General features: G+C 44.2%; 2 protein-coding genes across 2 annotated transcripts; both read right to left on the bottom strand.

Annotated features, from left to right (window-relative positions):
• Positions 1 to 967: 967 nt before the first annotated feature.
• On the bottom strand, positions 968 to 3,236 carry LOC311141971 (bone morphogenetic protein 10-like). Its single transcript, XM_084177505.1, has 2 exons — positions 2,727 to 3,236; positions 968 to 2,157 (listed from the first exon to the last, which is right to left on the bottom strand). Exons 1-2 carry the CDS (start codon positions 3,115 to 3,117, stop codon positions 1,064 to 1,066), a joined length of 1,485 nt encoding a protein of 494 aa, XP_084033631.1. The 5' UTR covers positions 3,118 to 3,236; the 3' UTR covers positions 968 to 1,063.
• A 2,389-nt stretch (positions 3,237 to 5,625) lies between these two features.
• Positions 5,626 to 19,191, bottom strand: LOC311141966 (rho GTPase-activating protein 25-like). Its single transcript, XM_084177498.1, has 11 exons — positions 18,764 to 19,191; positions 11,562 to 11,764; positions 11,229 to 11,316; positions 10,925 to 11,038; positions 10,376 to 10,583; positions 9,592 to 9,724; positions 9,275 to 9,348; positions 8,865 to 8,986; positions 8,176 to 8,333; positions 6,881 to 7,467; positions 5,626 to 6,684 (listed from the first exon to the last, which is right to left on the bottom strand). The coding sequence occupies exons 1-11, from the start codon at positions 18,825 to 18,827 to the stop codon at positions 6,483 to 6,485; spliced, it is 1,953 nt and encodes a 650-aa protein (XP_084033624.1). The 5' UTR covers positions 18,828 to 19,191; the 3' UTR covers positions 5,626 to 6,482.
• Positions 19,192 to 20,211: the final 1,020 nt, after the last annotated feature.

The raw sequence follows: 20,211 nt of genomic DNA, 5'->3' as shown, positions 1-20,211 counted from the left end.
GGAATCTTGACAGGCCCTCTCCCCCACTCCTGTCCCCCTCCCCCTCCGCTCCCCCGGCACCTCCAGTCCTGAGTGGCGGAGCACATGTTTCTCACCGCCAACACCTCCTTATCGGCACGGTGTGGAGGAGTGGGAGAGAGCGGCTCGCACGGCATGTGACTGACTCTGAGGCCGATGTGGGAAGGTGGGTGAGGGCCCGAGGGAGATAACCCAGCCCACCCTAACCCCTGCACTGACCTCAGCCCACTGCCCTAAATGCTAGGGGGAGGTGGTGAGGATGAGGGTAGGCCCCCTACCAGAAGTCCAGTCCAGTCAGGTTTGTGTTTCCCTTGGGAGGCCTGTTTCTGTTGCTGTTAGGGAGACATGCTAAATGAAGTGTGGATTAGTGTTAGCATCCAGGGAGGGGGAGAACAGAGATAAGTGGAGAGGAAGACATAAGTCAGGAGATCAATGTCAGTGGAGAGCTAACTGTGGAGAGCTAACTGTGGAGAGCTAACTGTGGAGAGCCCTGTAATGTCCCACCAGCTAGGCCTACTGGACATCACTGTACGGCTGGTTACTGTATTGCTGGAAGCCTTTGGGTGACCTGAGGATAGTTTATTCTTGAAGGTCCATCCTTTTTTCCTCAGAATTTTGTACAAATTCCAAATGTGTTATTTAGCTTGAAATGGCATCCAACTGCTTCTATTACAGAATTATGAATTGGTATCATAGACATTTTACTGTACAAAATAAAATATACATTTTCCTGAAATACAAAATATACATACACAATGTACAAACGGTTTAGTTTAGATCCATCTTATATACACATACATGTCATAGCTGCAGATACAACAAAGTACTGTTCTTCCCTGTCCGGGATACCTATTCTCTTCCTTATTGTTTTTCTTCTCAACTGTTCTCAGCGGTGATTCTAGATTCAATTCAGAGTCCATGTATTCTAATACCATCATGCTTAAAAAAAAAAAAAAAGTCATCTTTGCTTTGTTCCATCCACACCCTGTCATTTCTCTTCACGAATGTCTCTCTCCATGTCCATATGAGCAGCAGGGTGGACTAGCTATCTGCAGCCACACTCTGCCACCACCATGCCCTCAAACTTATACTTGTACGTGACTACTCCAGTGTCATCCATGTAAAGCAGGGAGATGGGATCCAGCTTGGTGGGCACGCAGCAGGCCCGCGTCACTTTCTGTGGGCTCTTCATGCTCACCAATGTCTGGACGATGGCGTGCTTGGTGGGCGTCACGTGTTTAGTCAGCGGGTATGTGCAGATGCCGCTGCACTCAAAGGCCTCATACCCGGCAGGTGCTAGGATCCAGCTGTCCCAGCCGATGTCTTTAAACTCCACGTACAGGGACTGCTTCTTACACTGGTTGACCTTGGCGTTGCGGCGGATTCTGGAGGCCGTGTCATAGATCAGATTGGAGCGCATCTGGAGCAGGGCCTCTTCGTCCTGCTCCTCCTCTTCCTCCTCTTCCTTGCCCCCCGCCTGGCCCAGCTCCCCCCACAGCCTGTTCAGCTCCAGGTCACCCTGAAGCACCGCCTCTGAGGTCTCGTGTCCAATCATCTCGTTCAGCTCCCTCTTGTCATCGCGGTGATCACCGCTCTGATCGTCGGAGAAGATAATCATCAGGGGTTTGTGTTTGTCATCTGGGCTGGTGTCTATCTCCATGTCTCCCCTGAATGTCCTCCTCCCCTCTCCCTCTCCTTCTCCCTCACCCTCTGCTAGTGTCTGCCCCCTTTCCCCCTCAGAGGCCAGGCTTGCTATGTGGACCTCCAGCCTATGGGTGGTGCTGTACTCTGATTTGCGCCAGTGCTGGACGGCAGCAGTTAGGTCAAAGGCCTCCCAGCCATTATCAGTACCATAGACCTGCCGTGATGCCAGCTCCACTAACTCCTCCCGTCCTCCTCCTCCTGCTCCTCCTCTCTCTGTGTCCTTCGCTGTTCTGTTGTCCTCCCCTGTTCCATCCTGCTGCAGCTCGTAGATGGTCACCTTGCGGTCGACCCCAGCGTAGAGGTTGCGGTCGGTCTGGACCAAGGTATAGAGACGCAGCTCTGCGGCGGTGATACGCTCATTGTGGGGTATGGATACGTTGAAGAGCAGAGGGTGTTGTCTCACCCCTCTACTACCCAAACTGCAGGGAGATGAGTCTGGGGGAGAGGAATACACAGAGATGAAGGCTGTTAATCAGTACTTCTTCTTGTTGATGCTTTGAATATATTACCAGTGTACTACACTGCAGAATTGATAGTACAGCAAAAGCCAAGATTTTGTCCAACACACTTCCGAGACAATTGTAGCATCCTAATAAACATTAAACTAGATGAAGTTGAATTAATATACCATTGTAAAAAATCTAAATTAATAATGAGAAATTCACTTTAAAATCAATAAAAAACACTTTGTTTATTTGCACAGTGCAGACTCTCAAAAATGTAAGGCGCTACAGTATTTGTAAGATAAAAAGATAAAACAAATGTCATCGAAAATTCAACTATTATGCTTAATAGTTTTTACACTATGCATGTTGACCCTCTACAGGTACATTTTGATAGGTAATACATTTCTGATGAACAGTTCTGATATTAATACTCTCATTATACAGGGATAACGGGTTTACAGTACATGAATTAAAACATTTCCAAAGCAAAGAACACCATAGCATAACGTGAAGCTACTATGGCATAAGGACACAGAGTACAGTATATTGGCTCTCTACCTTCGTTCTTGAAGCTGCGGATGATGTTGGCGGTTGGCATGGCGGTGTGGTCGTTGGCGAAGCGGTTGTAAAGCTCCATCATGTACTCGGGCGGCTCCACGCGGACACTGCCAGGTGCCTGGGCAGGAGGGCCCAGGCCAGACAGGTTGAAGGTCCGGAGGCTCTCCAGCAGGCTCTGCATGTCCACATCACTGTCCTGCTCCAACAGAGATGGGTCTATGACGCCCCCGTGGCCGTCCCCCAGACCTGGAGCAGGGCGATGCCTCTCTGGGGCCAGGGAGATGGGGCTGCCCTGCCCAGACAGGGGCCACATCAGGAGCAGCAAGGGGAGCAGGGGGAAGGTCCTGGTGATAGAGGTAGCCTCTAACCTGGAGAGCCCATTGTCCGCCATGGAGAGGAGAGCTACTGTTCTTGTGTTGTATGGTATATCCACAGGGAATGTCCAATGTTGAGATTGAACAGAATTATACCTATCAAACGTGTTAATCCAACGGTCCACTGGAGGTTGGGTTCAGCTTGATGAAGTGTGAGAAACAACAACCGTGTTCTTCTCTTGCTGATCCGGTTGGTTGTCGGTTCTCTGGTGACTCAAAACTCAACTTCTGTTGAGCCTTGGAGTTGACCAGTGAGGAGGTTTGTTTTCTGTAGCTCTCCCTGTGTGTTCCTCTTGCTGTGTGTGGCTTGGAACTCTGATAGACTGCTCTCATTCCAGATCGTATGCCATTTATCCTAATGCACACCTTTTGATGTTGTTTTCTAAAGAGTTGGCGTTCCAGCTAGAGGGTGGCTTTGCTGTGTCCAACGGAGGCATCTCTTGGGTTTTTTTTCTCTCTCTCAGTTTCTCCTTCTCTCTCTCTCCTCTCTCTCCTCTCTCTCTCTCTAGCTCTCTTTCTTTCTGTCTGTTATCTATGATATGGTAAGCTCTGCATTTCTCAGTGTTTGTGTCCCTGTGTTTGTGTGTGTGTGTGTGTGTGTGTGTGTGTGTGTGTGTGTGTGTGTGTGTGTGTGTGTGTGTGCGTGTGTTATCTCACCACTTCCTTAATGAGGACTTTGTAAACATTGTCCTGTAGCCTGTTCCTTGTAAAAGGGATATTTTGTTTTGTGTCGGAGCACCAGGCAAGGATGAGATTGTTCATGTGTTTATTTGTTTGGTAAATGGTGGAGCTGCAGAAACAGGAATTTGCTCCATTAACCATTTATTTTTGACAAATCCGTAAAGGGTTAGTTGATGTTGAATGCGACAGGATTTGTCTGTTGGACAGTGCCTTCCCAAATGAAATTGAAATGTAATGAGGTGTGAGATGTAATGGGCAGCGATGAGAAATTATGGACTTCTGCAAGTCTGTAGAACACACAACAAACAGATTAAGATCAGCTGATGAGAACAGCACAGAGCAGATCATTTTGCATTTCATTAGCATTCTATGACAGAAGTTGTATTATTTCCTTAATTAGTTTTAAAATGTACAACCAAAACCCTGAAAAGCATTTATTTCAGTTGGGAAAAAAAGTTGTTTCTGAGTCGACTACACAACACAACACAACTTTCCCATAATCTACTCATTACCCACTTGAGTTTCAAAGTTTGCAGCACTTAAGTGCACTTCCTCTTTTAGTTGGCAAACACGTTGCAGACGTCACAGGAGTGTTGGAAGTGGGTTATCTCTGTCTGAATGTCTGACTAAGAGGCCCAACTGCCAATTGAATGCACAGGAGTCAGGACGTACAGTTTCCAGTGTTCTCTGCGCTGTGCCCTCACATGTCCGTCAGACATCAGTACAGTGGTTCTGAGGTCAGCTTTTGTCCAAATTCCACAGCCCAGAATGGAGTGCAGGAGAGAGAGGGCTTTGAAGGGCAGACTCCATGCTTTGCAAGGGCAGACTAGTCTCCTTGCATTCCACTGTGATTAGGGAGACAGCATAGAGTCAAAGGTGACAATGGAACTAGAACCTGGATGACACAAGCAAGAACACATCTCCACTGACCAATGACGAGAGGAGTAATCTACACTAACCTCCCCGTTAAAGTCACGTGCCCACTGTCTCACATTTTTTTCTATTTTTCAGCTGAATGCATGAACGGTATTTTAATGATGAGTGATTCCAAACCCTGTGCATCCCCTCAATACCTCATCATAACACCTGGTCATCTCAGATTTGCCTTTAAAGATAGATTCTGTAAGATTAATTAATGCTACCGTTAGCTCCAGATTCTTAATTCAGACGTATAATTGAACTACACTTTTCGAATCTGTATGGCTGCTACTGTTTGTTTCAACCACAATTCAGGGGTCCTCATTCATGAGCCTCTGACAGTGACCTGCAAAGGTACATTCTGGATAGTGAGGAGGAGAGGACATGGGAAGGAACAGGATCTTCCTTCCCCTCCCCTGTTACTCATCCTCCAGGGTGACAGTTGACAGACTTGCTGTTATCTCCCCTGCTGTCCCTTTTACGCAATGCCTCCTTTGTGCACCACCAGTCCCTTCTCTCTTCCATCTTCCTGCAATGATGAAGAATGCTTGATAACACCACTGTCCCACTTTCATTCGCTCCCTGTTTTTCTCACAAACACACACATGCACGAACAAACGTGCGCCCACACACACACACGAATGCACAAACAGACTTGTACACACACGTAGGCCCACACGCACACATTCCAGCCATTTTCCCCCTGGCCTTACATACACGTTATCTCCACTGACCTACTCTCTTTCTTCTGACCCCATCAGTGTGTTACGACATTCTCTTTGGCCCTGATCTCATTCATTCTTTCTGTCTCTCTTTCTGTCTCTCTCACTCTAGCACTCACTCTATCTCACATGCATATTACACATGTAATCCCTCTTAAAAGGTTGCAGTTCAACGTTGTGAGTCATAATAATGACAAACTGTGCAGATTGTTGGTCAGTCGACTTAATCTGTTCTTCTTTATTCATTTTTGGATCAAACAAATATAACATGATTCGAACATTAACAATTGAGCCGACATGCGCAGCGTTTTACCATGGATGCGATCTCCGCGAACGTCGGGAAAATGCCTTTAAAATCCGTATTGTTGGCTGTCCAGCGTGCTGCGCTATGAATCCCCACCAAAATACTAATACAGTCCATTATAGTCCAAGCGTCCTAGACATTCTCTTAACCTGGACACTATGCACCAATAGCTATTGCATTTACATACTGTAAGTTCTATAACAATATAAATGTAATGGCCCCTGCATGGTCGGCAACTATCAGCATTTTATAGGATAATACACACATCACATCCATAATCAGCTACACCAAGCAAAGGCCATTCGCATACAGTTGCAGCATTCCTCATTTTATGTCTATGAATGTGACGTGTAGTCAACAGCTGATTTAGCTAAAGAGTTTACCCATGGGTTTTCCCACCAAACAAACTGATAAGCTAGCAACATGTTCCAGCTCCCAGCCAGGGTTACAGCTCTGGCCAAGACACTGACTGTTCCTGTTCTACCTCTCTGGTAGGACAACATATGTCATATAGACACATATCTGCATGAGGCTGTGATGTCCATTGTGATGGGATCTTTTCTCTATGTTAGAGATCTCTATATTGAGGGATCTCTGCGTTATGTTACAGTTCCCTTGTTCAGAGATCTCTATGTTCAATATCCATATACTGTATTGAGGGATCTCTTTGATAACTTAAGGCAGTTCTAGGTTCTAGGTTGGTCCTCATGGTTCTCTGGTGAGGAACTACTGAATCTAGGTTGGCCCCCTCGTGGTTCTAAGTTGGCCTTCGTGGTTCTCTGGTGAGGAACTGCTGTATCTCCTGGTCCAGCTCCTGGTTGCGTCTCTGGGCCTTGTCTCGGCTGTATTCTGCGTTCCTCAGCCGAATCTCCAGAGCAGACACAGAGCGCTTCTCTTCGTCCAGGGCTGACTGCAGCTCCGCTACTGTGGCACTCAGCTCTCTGTTCCTCTGCTGAAGGCTGCATGGGAGGGGAGTGGGAGGGAGATATCATTTATGAATGCAGAGTACAGTACACTAGTGTTGACATTGTGTCCTTTCCAATAACATAGTATTCTGCATCCTAAATGACACCCTATATAGCCCTAGTCAAAGTAGTGCACTATATAGGGAAAAGTGTGTCATTTGGGACACAGGAAGTATTCCATAATACAGACCTGGTAACGAGGTGCTCTGAGTCTCCCCGGCTGTCCTCCTGCTGTTCAACCTTACTGTCTGGTTGAAGGGCTGAAGATGAAACCACAGCTATACCGGCCTCTGTCTTCTTCTCAGGGGTCGCTGACTGAGACTTCTGCTTGGGGTCACTGCTGGGTTTGGAAGAGGTGGCTGTGATGTCATCATAGGTGACTGTGATGTCACTTCCTCTCCTGGCCGTCTCTCTGTCCTCCCAGTCCTTCTTCTGGGCCTCTCCGAACAAAGAGGTCCTCTGTAGGTCCAGGATCTTAAAGATGTCCTCTGAGAGAGTCTTCTCTTCCTTCTCCCCTTTCTCCTCGCTACACTCATTGATGTGGCTCCAGCAGTTCATGGCCTCCAGCTTGCCGGCCATCCCCGGGACTGGGCAGTTCAGGGTGGGCAGGGTCTGGGTGCGTTTGCGGGGGCTCCCGGACCAGTGGTCTATGGCTGAGGATGAAGAGAGTGAGTGGGGCTGCTGGGGCCCTGCCTGGGGGATGGAGATGGTCACTGGCTCTGCCCCCAGATTGTCTGTGTCCTCCTCCTCTGGAGACTCTGACAGAGACCCCTCACACTGCAGGGACAGACAGAATGTGGAATGTAGTTTAGACCACAGAACTAGAATGAGCTTTATTTACTGCAACACACATGCACATTTACAGAAGTGTAGCTATGCAATGCTTATTGGTATAATAATGTATCATAATATACACTGAGTATACAAAACATGACATAGACTGACCAGGTGAATCCAGGTGAAAGCTATGATCCCTTAGTGATGTCACATGTTAAATTCACTTCTATCAGTGTAGATGAAGGGGAGGAGACTTTTAAAGCCGTGAGACAGTTGAGACATGGATTGTGTATGTCGGCCATTCAGGGGGTGAATGGGCAAGACACAAGATTTAAATGCATTTGAGCGGGGCATGGTAGTAGGTGCCAGATGCAGCAGTTTGTGTCAAGAACTGCAACGCTGCTGGGTTTTTCATGCTCAACAGTTTCCTGTGTGTATGAAGAAGGGTCCACCGCCCAAAAGACATCCAGCCAACTTGACACAACTGTGGGAAGCATTGGAGTCAACATGGGCCAGCATCCCTGTGGAACGCTTTCGACACCTTGTAGAGTCCATACCCCGATTGATTGAGGCTGTCCTGGGGGGCAACTAAATATTAGGAAGGTGTTCCTAATGTTTTGTACACTCAGTGTATTACTCCTTTAATTTTGCACTACTTTTGACCAGTGCCCTATGGGCTGCATTTCATTAATTATGTGATGTTGTTACCTCAGCAGACTCCCAGCCCACAAAGCTGCGTGGAGCGCTGTTCTTCTTGCTGTCACTCTTCTTGATGGGGGGTGAAGGAGCCACGTCTTTAGACGGAGGAAACAAAGCCTCATGCTGTCTGATCATCACTGTCATCAGCTTCTGGATCTGAGGAGTACCTGTGAGGAGAGACACAGCCAAGCACACAGTCTGTTTATACAAAAGACAGATCTGAAAGGGAATGAGGATACAGAAACAATTTGTTGATATAAATTATACTGTGTCTATGAGCTATTGCTTATCTATCTTAATTTCATAAATAATCAAACATTACAGTAAGGTCAGTTTGTCATTGCGTCAAGCAGCAGCAGTATGTCAAAATAAAGGTATGACTTTCAAAATAAAAGCATAGGCCTACTGCTGATAATGACAATACCACCCTGTTACAGTATGCACTAAAGGCCTTTTCACATCAGGGTTGGGGTCAATTCCATTTGAATTCCAGTCAATTCAGGAAGTCCACTGAAATTCCAATTCTTTCCAATGTTTTTCAATTAGGAACATTTGGAATTGGAATTTGGTTTACTTTCTGAATTGACTGCAATTGAAATAGAATTAACTCCAACCCGGTTTCACATTGCAATTTCTTAGCCCAAGGCTATCCTTAACATGGCTTAAGATGATCCTGACAGGCAGTGGTCTGGTCTCACCCTTCATCATAGTGATGGGGTCCTCAATCTGGGACTTGAGCAGGTTGATCCCAATGACCGTGGCCAGGTTTTCAACACTCATCTTGTTCACCTTGGAGTTCTGCTGCACTTCAAATAAGAACCTTCACAGACAGAAAGATCAGACAGCAAAGTCACACAGGGTGAGTCCCAAATGGCACCTTATAAAGTGCCCTATTTAGGACGTAGAATCACTCACCATGCAGATTTTTATTTTATTTTATCAAACGCAAAATGCTGTACGAGCAAGTTATAGACTAATCATTACAGTGTAGTAATCAAATTGCTTTTCAAACGTTTCAATAGAAGCTCGTTCATCAATAGGTTCTATGATATGTAATTCAACTGAATATTCACTACCCTGATCTGTGATTGTTTACGTGTAAGCTCACCTGCATATGTAGCTGAGGAGGTTGTAGTTGGTTCTAGGAAGTAGGCTGATCTGCTTCTCCAGTCTCTCACGACCCTGGGTGGAAAGTGAGTTGGAATACACATAGTTTAACTAAAGCACTCCTATTCAGCAGGCCTGCACGTAGTCATTTTGGCTATGGTCATCATTGAAGGAAGTCAAAACACTCTGATTCAGTACATACTCATTTTGGCACAGTTGACAGATATAGAGCTAAATCACAAATTGTAGCCTAGAGAAAACGTTTATTTATAAGAATATTTGGCTAAAGTCTTAATTGAAGTAAATATGAGTTCCTACTGCAGCATTGTTGGGGTCCAGCATGGGGCTGCAGTCCAGGAAGTCTTGGTACTGTGTCCAAGGAACCACCGGCTCAGGCAGCTCCCGCAGGTACAGCTTGAACAACGACCCCACTGTGTGGACATCTGTGTCACTGCAGGGCACAAAACAGTCATAAACAGTGCATACATAGGCTACACAAGCACACCCACACACAGTCGCAAGCGCATTCATATGCATCCACACACAGTCGCACGCGCATTTATATGCATCCACACACACATGCACACACACACACACACACATGCGCACACACACACACACAAGCACACACGCACACATGCACACACACACACACACACACACACACACACACACACAGACACACACAAACATACAGTTTTGCTGAGTGTATTTCTATTCTGTGTTGAATCCAGCTACAAATCAGTTTGTCCTCCCTTTCAACAATTTTGTCACCATAGAGAGTTCAGCGTGGGCAGAAGGTTCTTATAAGACTGTTTGCTGTGTTGTTCAGTAACGCTGCTCTTCTCTGTCTACTAGGACAGGATGTGGTGTAAGCCACAGAGCACTAAGAGCAGAAAAGTGTATCAGGCATCTCTGTACTATCATCCTCACTGCATCTCTCTCATCTTTCTATGCAACCTTTAGAAAAGAAGCCAACAGGATTTGAGTTTGTATAAAAAGGGCGTAATAATTGTCTGTTTGTACGTTGGCGCCCTTGAACGTTCCTTCAAACGCTGTTATGTAAGTTAGCTTAGCTTAATTTAGCTCTGAGGCGTCTCACATTGGGAAGGAAGGTCTCTCTCCAGCGTTGAACGCATCCCTAAACTGTTTGACGATGTTGTCTTGTCCCGGTAGTCTGAAGATGCCTTCCTCATTTAGTCCGTGTTCTCTGATGAACTCTGCACACTTCTGCACCAGGATGGGCACCATGTGGGGGCCAAACCGCTGCTCGTAGGTCACCGTATCACACAGGTTCTTGCCAAATATCGCTGAGAGGGAAAGAGAGCAGTTAGAGTAAGTCACAGCCCAGACTGGAGAATCAGAGCCACGGTTTTTCAAGTTGTGGGTCAAGACTTGAGAGCCACTTGTGGCTAGTTCCTCATGGGTTGCGGCTTTATGTCATGGGCCCGAAGACAACTCCAAAAAGAGTCCTCGAACAAAAGTCAAGAAATTAAGTTCAGATGTCATACTAGAGCCCTGCTTTTTCCTGACCATGTGACCTGACCAGGAAAAACGTATTCTGGGTCCTAGTTATATGTTTTTTTCCTGGTCAGGTCCCTTGGTCAGGGAAAACTCTTGTCCCTTAATAAGGTCAGCAGACTATCTGTACCTCCACTAGAGGGCACTCCAACCACCCTGCGGAGCGTGCGGACCCACCCCTCCATCTCAATGTGGGAGTTGGCCATGAGGACGTACGGGTACCGCTCCCGATCACCACTGTTGCCTGGAATACAGAGAGGGTATGACTCTCCAACATACTGGGATACATCATACATAGGGAAGATCTTTAATTCCTCTCTCAGCGGAGAGACAAGAGAGAGACATGGTGAGATGGAATGCGAGAGAGAGGATGCGAGAGAAGGGAAAGAGAGAGCTAGAGAGAGAGTCAGAGACAGATACAGTCTTCTGCTTACGTGGTATAATCTCAAAAAAGAATTTCCCAGGGTCATCTTGGTTCAGTGGGAGCTCATTGACTTTACTGAACCTCAGCTGGATCACTCCCTGGGGACAGAGGGACAGACAGTCACTGACATCTATTAAACAAGACATACATGTCTAGGCTACAGGAAACACAGGGAAGGACTTCAATAAAGATGGTAACATGCTAACTGAATATTGACAGCAGTAGTGTTGTTTGGATGCTTAAAGTGCCCTGAGGTTTTCCTAACCACATGACCAGATCAGGAAAAGTTAAAGGCTATAACTAGAGGCCAGACCTATCTGCCCTCCTCTCTACCCCATCTCACCTGGACAGTCCCCTCCTTTTCGTCTTTATGGTAGGTCAGTGTGCTTCCTCTCAGCACAAAGTAGCGCAGCTGCCAGTTCTTTACGATGGACCTCTGTTTCTTCAGCCAGCCAGCCTTCAGCGGCTTCTCCATGGCCCTCCTGGTGGAGCCGGGCGAGCCTAACCCTGGGCCGCCCTCTCCAGGCATCACACTCTTAGACCGTGCTGCCACAGAGCGGAAACATACAGAACAGCCGTATCGTTAAATAGAGCCTTAAGAGACACTACACTAAACACAGCCAGGATGTCAACAAGGCTCTCAACATCCGTCAAGTCAGGTCTTCTTCTTTTATTAATCTGAACATGCATCAATCTGACTTGCAGTAGACAGAAGTGGTGGCCTGGCAGGAAACAGACCGCCAATGTCTGACCTGCCAAGCTTCCTGTTTAAGGTGCATGCTTCTAGATTCTAGTTGTGATTGTTCAATGGTAGGAAAATAGTGACCTACAAATACACTGGGCCTCAGGGGCGGTGTGTTCATTAGGGCGATATGGGCGACGCACTGCCAAACGGGAAAAGGAAGGGATTTTTTTTCTAATCAATTATATCACGGCAACAGTAGTTCAGTGTTCTAATCTAAACGCCTGATCTGCCACAGTGCCACTAAATGTCCAATCAGGCTAAAGTCGTGCTTCAAATGCCCCCCCCCCCTTTTGGGGCGATTTCAGTCAGGTTGAAAATCGCCCAGAAGTCTGTCATAGACTCCCATGTAAAATCAATTTTTTTCAAATATCAGAGCTTTCAATACAATCTCTATGGGTTTCTGAGGGCTTGCACTTACGCGCTTTCGTCATAAGTAACGTAACCATGAACGTAACTAAGAAAAGAGCGGGTAGCAGCGTCTCTGTTGCGACCTGCAGTGTGGCGTTATCTTATGTTTTTAATTTGTACACTTAGTGGCGTTATTTTATGTTTTTAATTTGTACACTTAGTTTACAAACATTCTGCCAACCATGGATTTCCAGTGGTGGGTTTTGGACTGATCTTGTTGATCGTGTACATACCCGCTACGAACGGACTAAATAATGAAAATGCTGCTGGCAGCGGAATCCAATACAGCAGGGAGTTTTTACTACAATGCAACTCAAATACGAACGCGATGGATATCCCAATGGCCCATCTAATACCTGATTGTCTGCGAGTGGATTACAAACCCAAATGCAAACGTGGAAAACGCGGGGGAATCAGACAACGACTTTAAAAAAATTAAGAACAAACTTCCCTTACCCACCACCTTGCTGATTAATGCCCAGTCACTGAGGGGGAAAGCGGATGAGTTGTCAGCGAATCTGCGCTTCCAACACGAATATCGGGAGGCCTGTTTGCTGGCATTTACTGAGACTTGGCTGGATGACAGAGTCCCGGACAGAGAAGTGGAGCCGGCCGGCTTCACCCTGGTCAGAGCGGACCGCGATCTGACAGTCACAGGGAAAATCGATCCTGGTAAGAGAGCGACTCTGTACCCCCGACATTGAACTGCTTTCTGTGTCACTGCGACCTTACTATCTGCCCCGTGAGTTCCCCCAATTGTTTGTTACCGTTGTGTACATTCAACCAAAAGCTAATATAACAAAGGCATCAGAGATTATTTATAATCTGTCACAGAAACTGGAATCCATCTCCCCAGATCAGTCAATAAATGCTTCTGGTATTGACTTATATGCTGCCCCTGTCTTCATGTTGTTGCTGGACATATCTTTTTTAAAATGTGTGTAGGTCACCTAAATCATCAGAAAAATTGCCCCCCCTGGGAATTTTTTCAGGAGCCGCCACTGCTGGGCCTTCAACAATTAGGTGCACTAGACTACAGGGAAGGGCAACACAGGAACAATAATACAGTACATGGTCTCAACTAGACCTAAATATAGACAAGGTTGAGTCATTTTCCTTTACTAACAGGCCAGCCATTGCTCAACAACATGATGATTTACTGTCTAAGTTGTCTGTGGATGATGTCAGAGGAGAGCATGAGAGAGATAAAAGGAAGAGCATGATGAAAGGATGGAGAGGGAGGTAGAGTAGTAGGCTACGTGGCACAGGATGGAGAGAGAAAACGGAGGACGGAGTGACACGCAGGGTGGTAATGGAGGTTGCCGGACAGATGCTGTGATTGTGATTGAGAGCGTTCGCTCACTTGTTGTGTAAATCACTGTGACCTCCCAGGCCAGATGAAAGAAGAGAAGAAGATGAGCCTGGCTATATAAACAGGAAGTGACTGCATCGATGGGACAAACGCTTTGAAGGCCCCCACCTAGAACTCAGACCCTTTGGTCTGTTTTAATAGCATCATCCCTTGAAGAGGGCCATTTCAAAGGGCTCTGGATGAACCTCTGGCCCACACACAGTGAAGTATGAGACACCACAAAAAAAGGAAAGACGGACACAGACCTTTGAGGAACCTTTCAACTGGACGGAGGACCTCCTAGACCCAGGAGTCTCAATGAAACCATAAATAAACTTTCAACTTCTCAAACGGAGCTTGTTGCAACAAGCTGTTTTACGTCAGTGTGAATAATGTTACATCAAAGAGGAGGGGTTGAAGTGCGTGGCTGTGGCACAATGCTATTAAGAGTATAAAGGGCCAGCAGGAATAGATGTAGTTCCAAATAATGATCTCAATTACGTTTTGAATAAACGTGAATATTTAACCCCTAGAGACCAAGTCTGAGTCCTAAATGGCACCCTATTCCCTAAGTAGTACACTAATTTTGACCAGAGCTCTATAGGCCCTGATCAAAAGTAGTGCACTAAATAGGGAATAGGGTTCTAACTTCAGCAGTTGAAATGACAGAACACATTGGCCCTATTCAGTTGTGTGATTGTACATATTAATTCTGTGTACATATTTCCATTGACATTTATGGCTTTTGATCCTCTGATGAACTATTGAGGGTAGCCATGCAGTAGATAAAATGTGTGTACAGTGTACTGGTGTAAGGAAAATTACAGATGTCATGTAGCAAAGTACATCAGGCCTTCTCACACAGTCACTCTCACACACAAACACAAGTCTACAGAGTCACAGCTACTGTTCTGCCATTTCATCAACTTCCTGCTGAAAGCACCAAAGAGTACAGAGGAAATTAAAAACGCCTTGCTGGCTGAACATGTGCTTGAGATGAGGACTGGTGTTAAATTCTCAGGGTCGTGAGTGACTGACTGGTAAAGTATACTGTGTGATAGATTAAGCAATCATAGAAGTCACATCTTAGAAATCATGAGTAACTTGCTTCCCAGCAATGCTGATGTGTAACCAGTAAACTACGTAAACCTGTTCATTGTAGATAGGAGAAGTATCCACACTGTTTTTTTCACTGACAGGTTGATGACAACTGCAACACTCCACTAATAGATTCAAAACATAGAATCTTTTAATTTAAATTATTATATAAAATTCTTGCTACCAATGGAATGTTATTTATATGGGGGATACAATCTTCCCAGCTCTGCAGATTTTGCTGCGAAGAGACAGAATCATTAGATAATTTGTTTTGGTACTGTCCATTTGTAGTTTGTTTTTGGACACAGGTCCAGGAATGGCTAAAGGATTGCAATATTTACCTGGAGCTAACCTTGCAGATAGCATTACTGGGTGATCTGAAAAGTCATAGTCAATCAATCAATAATATAATAATACTTTTAGCAAAAATGTTTATTTTCAATTCACAATCTGTAGAAACAATGAGAATAGAAAAGTTCAGAACTTTTGTAAGACATCACAGTACAGTTGAAATATATATGGCAAATAGAAATCCTATATGGATGGTGTTAAGAGATAGATGGGAGGTGTTGAATGGAATTGAAGGATGGGACTAATAACAACTAACAACAAACAATAACAAGATAACTAATAATGTAAGCATACTGTGTCCATAATAAGTATAAAGGTTGTAGGTTGGGAGTTTTTGTGAAAGAGCACAGTTAGAAAGATATGGCATATAGAAGCAAACCGGATGGACATCATGAAAATGATCAGAGAGGTTGAGAGTAGAAGAAGTTCAGGAGAAAAAACAAACAAAATATAATTATTGTAAAATTGACTGTGTCCATAAAATGTAGATAGTAAGTATAAGCTGGAAGTAGAGGCCTAAGCATTGTTGTTCACTAGTTTACTCCAAGTAGGGAAAGGGTGGCGGGGTTGGAAAGTAATACAGTGGGGAGAACAAGTATTTGATACACTGCCGATTTTGCAGGTTTTCCTACTTACAAAGCATGTAGAGGTCTGTAATTTTTATCATAAGTACACTTCAACTGTGAGAGACGGAATCTAAAACAAAAATCCAGAAAATCACATTGTATGATTTTTAAGTAATTCAAATACTTGTTCTCCCCACTGTATATGTATGTATGTATATATATATATATATATATATATATATATATATATATATATATATATATATATATATATATATATATATATATATATATATATATATATATATAAAACATGGGGGATTGGAAGTGATGCAGACAATTACATTGATGGAAGTTACAATCTATCTGCAATATTAAGCTGATCTACCCAACAAATAAATAAATAGAAATAAAAAAATTAAAATTAAATTGTTTCAGTATGAAATAATCTGCATGCCATATAAGGCTATGTAGCAATTCGGCAAGTATTCAGACCGCTTGACTCTTTCCACATTTTGTTATGTTACAGCCTTATTCTAAAATTGATTAAATAGTTTCCCCCCCCCCCCCTCATCAATCTACACACAATACCCCATAATGACAAAGCAAAAACAGGATTTTAGAAATTTTTGCTAATTTATTTAAAATAAAAAACGGAAATATCACATTTACATAAGTATTCAGACACTTTACTCAGTACTTTGTTGAAGCACCTTTGGCAGCGTATGTATGACGCTACAAGCTTGGCACACCTATATTTGGGGAGTTTCTCCCATTCCTCTCTGCAGATCCTCTCAAACTCAGTCACGTTGGATGGGGAGCGTTGCTGCACAGCTATTTTCAGGTCTCTTCATGGATGTTCGATCGGGTTCAAGTCCGGGCTCTGGCTGGGCCACTCAAGGACATTCAGAGACTTGTCCCGAAGTCACTCCTGTGTTGTCTTGGCTGTGTGCTTAGGGTCGTTGTCCTGTTGAAAGGTGAGTCTGAGGTCCTGAGCACTCTGGAGCAGGTTTTCATCAAAGGATCTGCTCTGTTTATCTTTGCCTCGATCCTGACTAGTCTCCCAGTCCCTGCCGCTGAAAAACATCCCCAAAGCATGATGCTGCCACCACCATGCTTCACCGTAGGGATGGTGCCAGGTTTCCTCCAGACGTGACACTTGGCATTCAGGCCAAATAGTTCAATCTTGGTTTCAACAGACCAGAGAATCTTGTTTCTCATGGTCTGAGAGTCTTTAGGTGCCTTTTTGCAAACTCCAAGCGGGCTGTCATGTGCCTTTTACTGAGGAGTGGCTTCCTTCTTGCAACTCTACCATAAAGGCCTGATTGGTGGAGTGCTACAGAGATGGTTGTCCTTCTGGAAGGTTCTCCCATCTCACAGAGGAACACTAGAGCTCTGTCAGAGTGACCATCGGGTTCTTGGTTACCTCCCTGACCAAGGCCCTTCTCCCCCGATTGCTCAGTTTGGCCGGACGGCCAGGTCTAGGAAGAGTCTTGGTGGTTCCAAACATCTTCCATTTAAGAATGATGGCGGCCGCTGTGTTCTTGGGGACCTTCAATGTTGCAGACATTTTTTGGTACCCTTCCCCAGATCTGTGCCTCGACACAATCCTGTATCGGAGCTCTACAGACAATTCCTTCGACCTCATGGCTTGGTTTTTGCTCTGACATGCACTGTCAATTGTGGCACCTTATATAGACAGGTGTGTGCCTTTCCAAATCATGTCCAATCAAGTTGTACAAACATCTCAAGGATGATCAATAGAGCTCAATTTCGAGTCTCATAGCAAAGGGGAAGGTATTTCTGTGTTTAATTTGTAATACATTTGCGAAAAATCCTAAAAGCCTGTTTTCGCTTTGTCATTATGGGGTAGTGTGTGTAGATTGCTGAAGATGTTTTATTTATTTAATCAATTTTAGAATAAGGCTGTAACGTAACAAAATGTGGACAAAGTCAAGGGGTCTGAATACTTTCCGAAGGCACTGTATGTATTTACATGCACTCATGCACTGTTTTGTAAGTTATAGGTGCACCTCCCCTGCTGTAATCAGGTGCATTATCCTACTGGAAGCCAAGGCCCTGGACCACAAACACAGCTAAACACAATAATATAACCAAGTATAAGAATTACAGTCTAAATAAAACACTCTCAGTATGTTGCTGACACACACAGAGCCACAGTCAACCTCATGTCTAGGGATGTGTAGGTTACCTTGTAAATGGAATCCGTTATAGTTACTAGTTAGTTACCTGTCCAAAATTGTAATCAGTAACTTAACTTTTGGATTACCCAAACTCAGTAACGTAATCTGATTACTTTCAGTTATTTTTGGATTACTTTCCCCTTAAGAGGCATTAGAAGAAGACAAAAAGGATTCATCAAATGCATTTGGTGTGTCATCATAGTGGTCTCTGACTTGTGGTCAGACTCGCTCAGATGGAACAAACTTAAAGGTCCAATGCAGCCGTTTTAATCTCAATATCAAATAATTTCTGGTTAACAATTAAGTACCTTAATGTGATTGTTTTAAATTAAACTGGTCAAAAAGAAACAGTGGGGAGGGGTAAATTGAAAATGTGCTGCTATTGGCAGAGAGGTTTGGAACCCTCTAATTGGTCTAGTAGCTAATTTGCTGGTCAGGCAAGCCAAAACTCCATCCCACCAAAACAGGCTAAAATTTTAGGCGGTCTTTTCTAAGTTTTTCACAATTTCATAGTATTATTCTAACCTCATAGTGTGGAAATATATATATATATATATATATATATATATATATATATATATATATATATATATAAAACATAGGAATATCCTGTTTTTGACTGCACTGGGCCTTTAAACTTGCATTGTTTTAGTTACTCCCCAACTCCGCTCATGTCACACCTACAGGTCCAGCCTCTATACCTCTACATAGACGCCTGTTACACACACATGCACTAGTGTACAATGCAACTAATGATACAACAACAAATGTACCTATTTACACAAACGCAATGACTCCCAAGAATAGCTTAATGTAACTTACCTATTCTAGCTGTGTCAGCTTTGAGGGTGCTGAAGTCCCAGTTCCGAGGTAGCTTGAGAGACATTATTCCTCCTTCATAGAAAAGGTCAGTATCTCACTTCACAACACACACACACATACACACACACACACACTCACATATATACACAGCACACACACATCCATGAAGGGTTTTGCTGTAGATTTCCAGTCTGTCTGTCACACTAAAACCTTTCTCTATCTGACTTCCTACTTCCTGTATAGCTACTAATCTTTCTTTTTCTTTTTTCAACATGTCAAAACACGTTCTTTCTTGTTCCCTCTACTTCCCTCTAGATACATGTTCTGCTATTCTAATTCTTCACTGCACTGTAAATACCCCCTCTCCATGTAGGTATATCATAGCAAGTGCTCTATGATGGAAGGTTTCAAATGACAAACCATTCACCAGTGTCAATAAACCACTGGTCTCCCTGTATTCTCTCTCAGGAGGAAGTGGGTTTTGTTTCTGGGTTGCAGTCTCTTCAAGCTGTGGCAATGCCGCTCACCGGCAACATGCAGCTTACAGTGTGTTCACAGCCATACAGTTCAACTTGATTTTTTACATCTAAAATTGTAACATTGTGGCTTGATGTTACAGCATCGGTCAATTATTTTAGAATTTGTGCACTGATTAATATGTTACAAAAATGCCCTAATGACAACCACAGCCCAACACACTCTCTGTTATAGTCAGTTATAGTCAGGGGTGAAAGTAGGCTATAGTGTTCCTACCTCATTCAAAGATTGAGTATTAATTCTTAAAAGCTATTGCGGGGGGTTCTAAGCTGACATATATAATTGTTTTAAGATGGTCATACTATCACTCATTAAGCTGTTTGATTTTACATTTTAGGACCCCTTTATGTATAAATAAATATACAGTACCAGTCAAAGGTTTGGACACACCTACTCTTTCAAGGGTTTTTCTTTTTTTTAAAACTATTTTCTACATTGTACAATAATAGTGAAGACATCAAAACTATGAAATAACACATATGGAATCATGTAGTAACCAAGTGTTAAACAAATCTAAACATATTTTATATTTGAGATTCTTCAAATAGCCACCCTTTGCCTTGATGACAGCTTTGCACACTCTTGGCATTCTCTCAACCAGCTTCACCTGGAATGCTTTTCAAACAGTCTTGAAGGAGTTTCCACATATGCTGAGCACTTCTTGGCTGATTTTCCTTCACTCTGCCGTCCGACTCATCCCAAACCATCTCAATTGGGTTGAGGTCAGGGGATTGTGGAGGCCAGGTCATCTGATGCAGCACTCCATCACTCTCCTTTTTGGTCAAATGGCCCTTACACAGCCTGGAGGTGTGTTGGGTCATTGTCCTGTTGAAAAACAAATGATAGTCCCACGAAGCCCAAAACAGATGGGATGGTGTATCGCTGCAGAATGCTGTGGTAGCCATGCTGGT

This window comes from Coregonus lavaretus, assembly GCF_964263955.1.
Source record: "Coregonus lavaretus genome assembly, chromosome: 14".
Lineage (NCBI taxonomy): Eukaryota > Metazoa > Chordata > Actinopteri > Salmoniformes > Salmonidae > Coregonus > Coregonus lavaretus.
Note: the sequence above shows the minus strand (reverse complement) of the source record. Positions and strands in the feature narration are given on the sequence as shown.

Coding starts and splice junctions, on each gene's coding strand:
- LOC311141971 (XM_084177505.1), bottom strand. CDS start 3,117: ATGGCGGACAATGGGCTCTCCAGGTTAGAGGCTACCTCTATCACCAGG. Junction 2,158..2,726: donor CCGCAGCTTCAAGAACGAAG/GTAGAGAGCCAA, acceptor CCTCTCCCCCAG/ACTCATCTCCCTGCAGTTTG.
- LOC311141966 (XM_084177498.1), bottom strand. CDS start 18,827: ATGTCTCTCAAGCTACCTCGGAACTGGGACTTCAGCACCCTCAAAGCT. Junction 11,765..18,763: donor AGCTGACACAGCTAGAATAG/GTAAGTTACATT, acceptor GCTCTGTGGCAG/CACGGTCTAAGAGTGTGATG. Junction 9,349..9,591: donor TGGACCCCAACAATGCTGCA/GTAGGAACTCAT, acceptor CTTTCCACCCAG/GGTCGTGAGAGACTGGAGAA.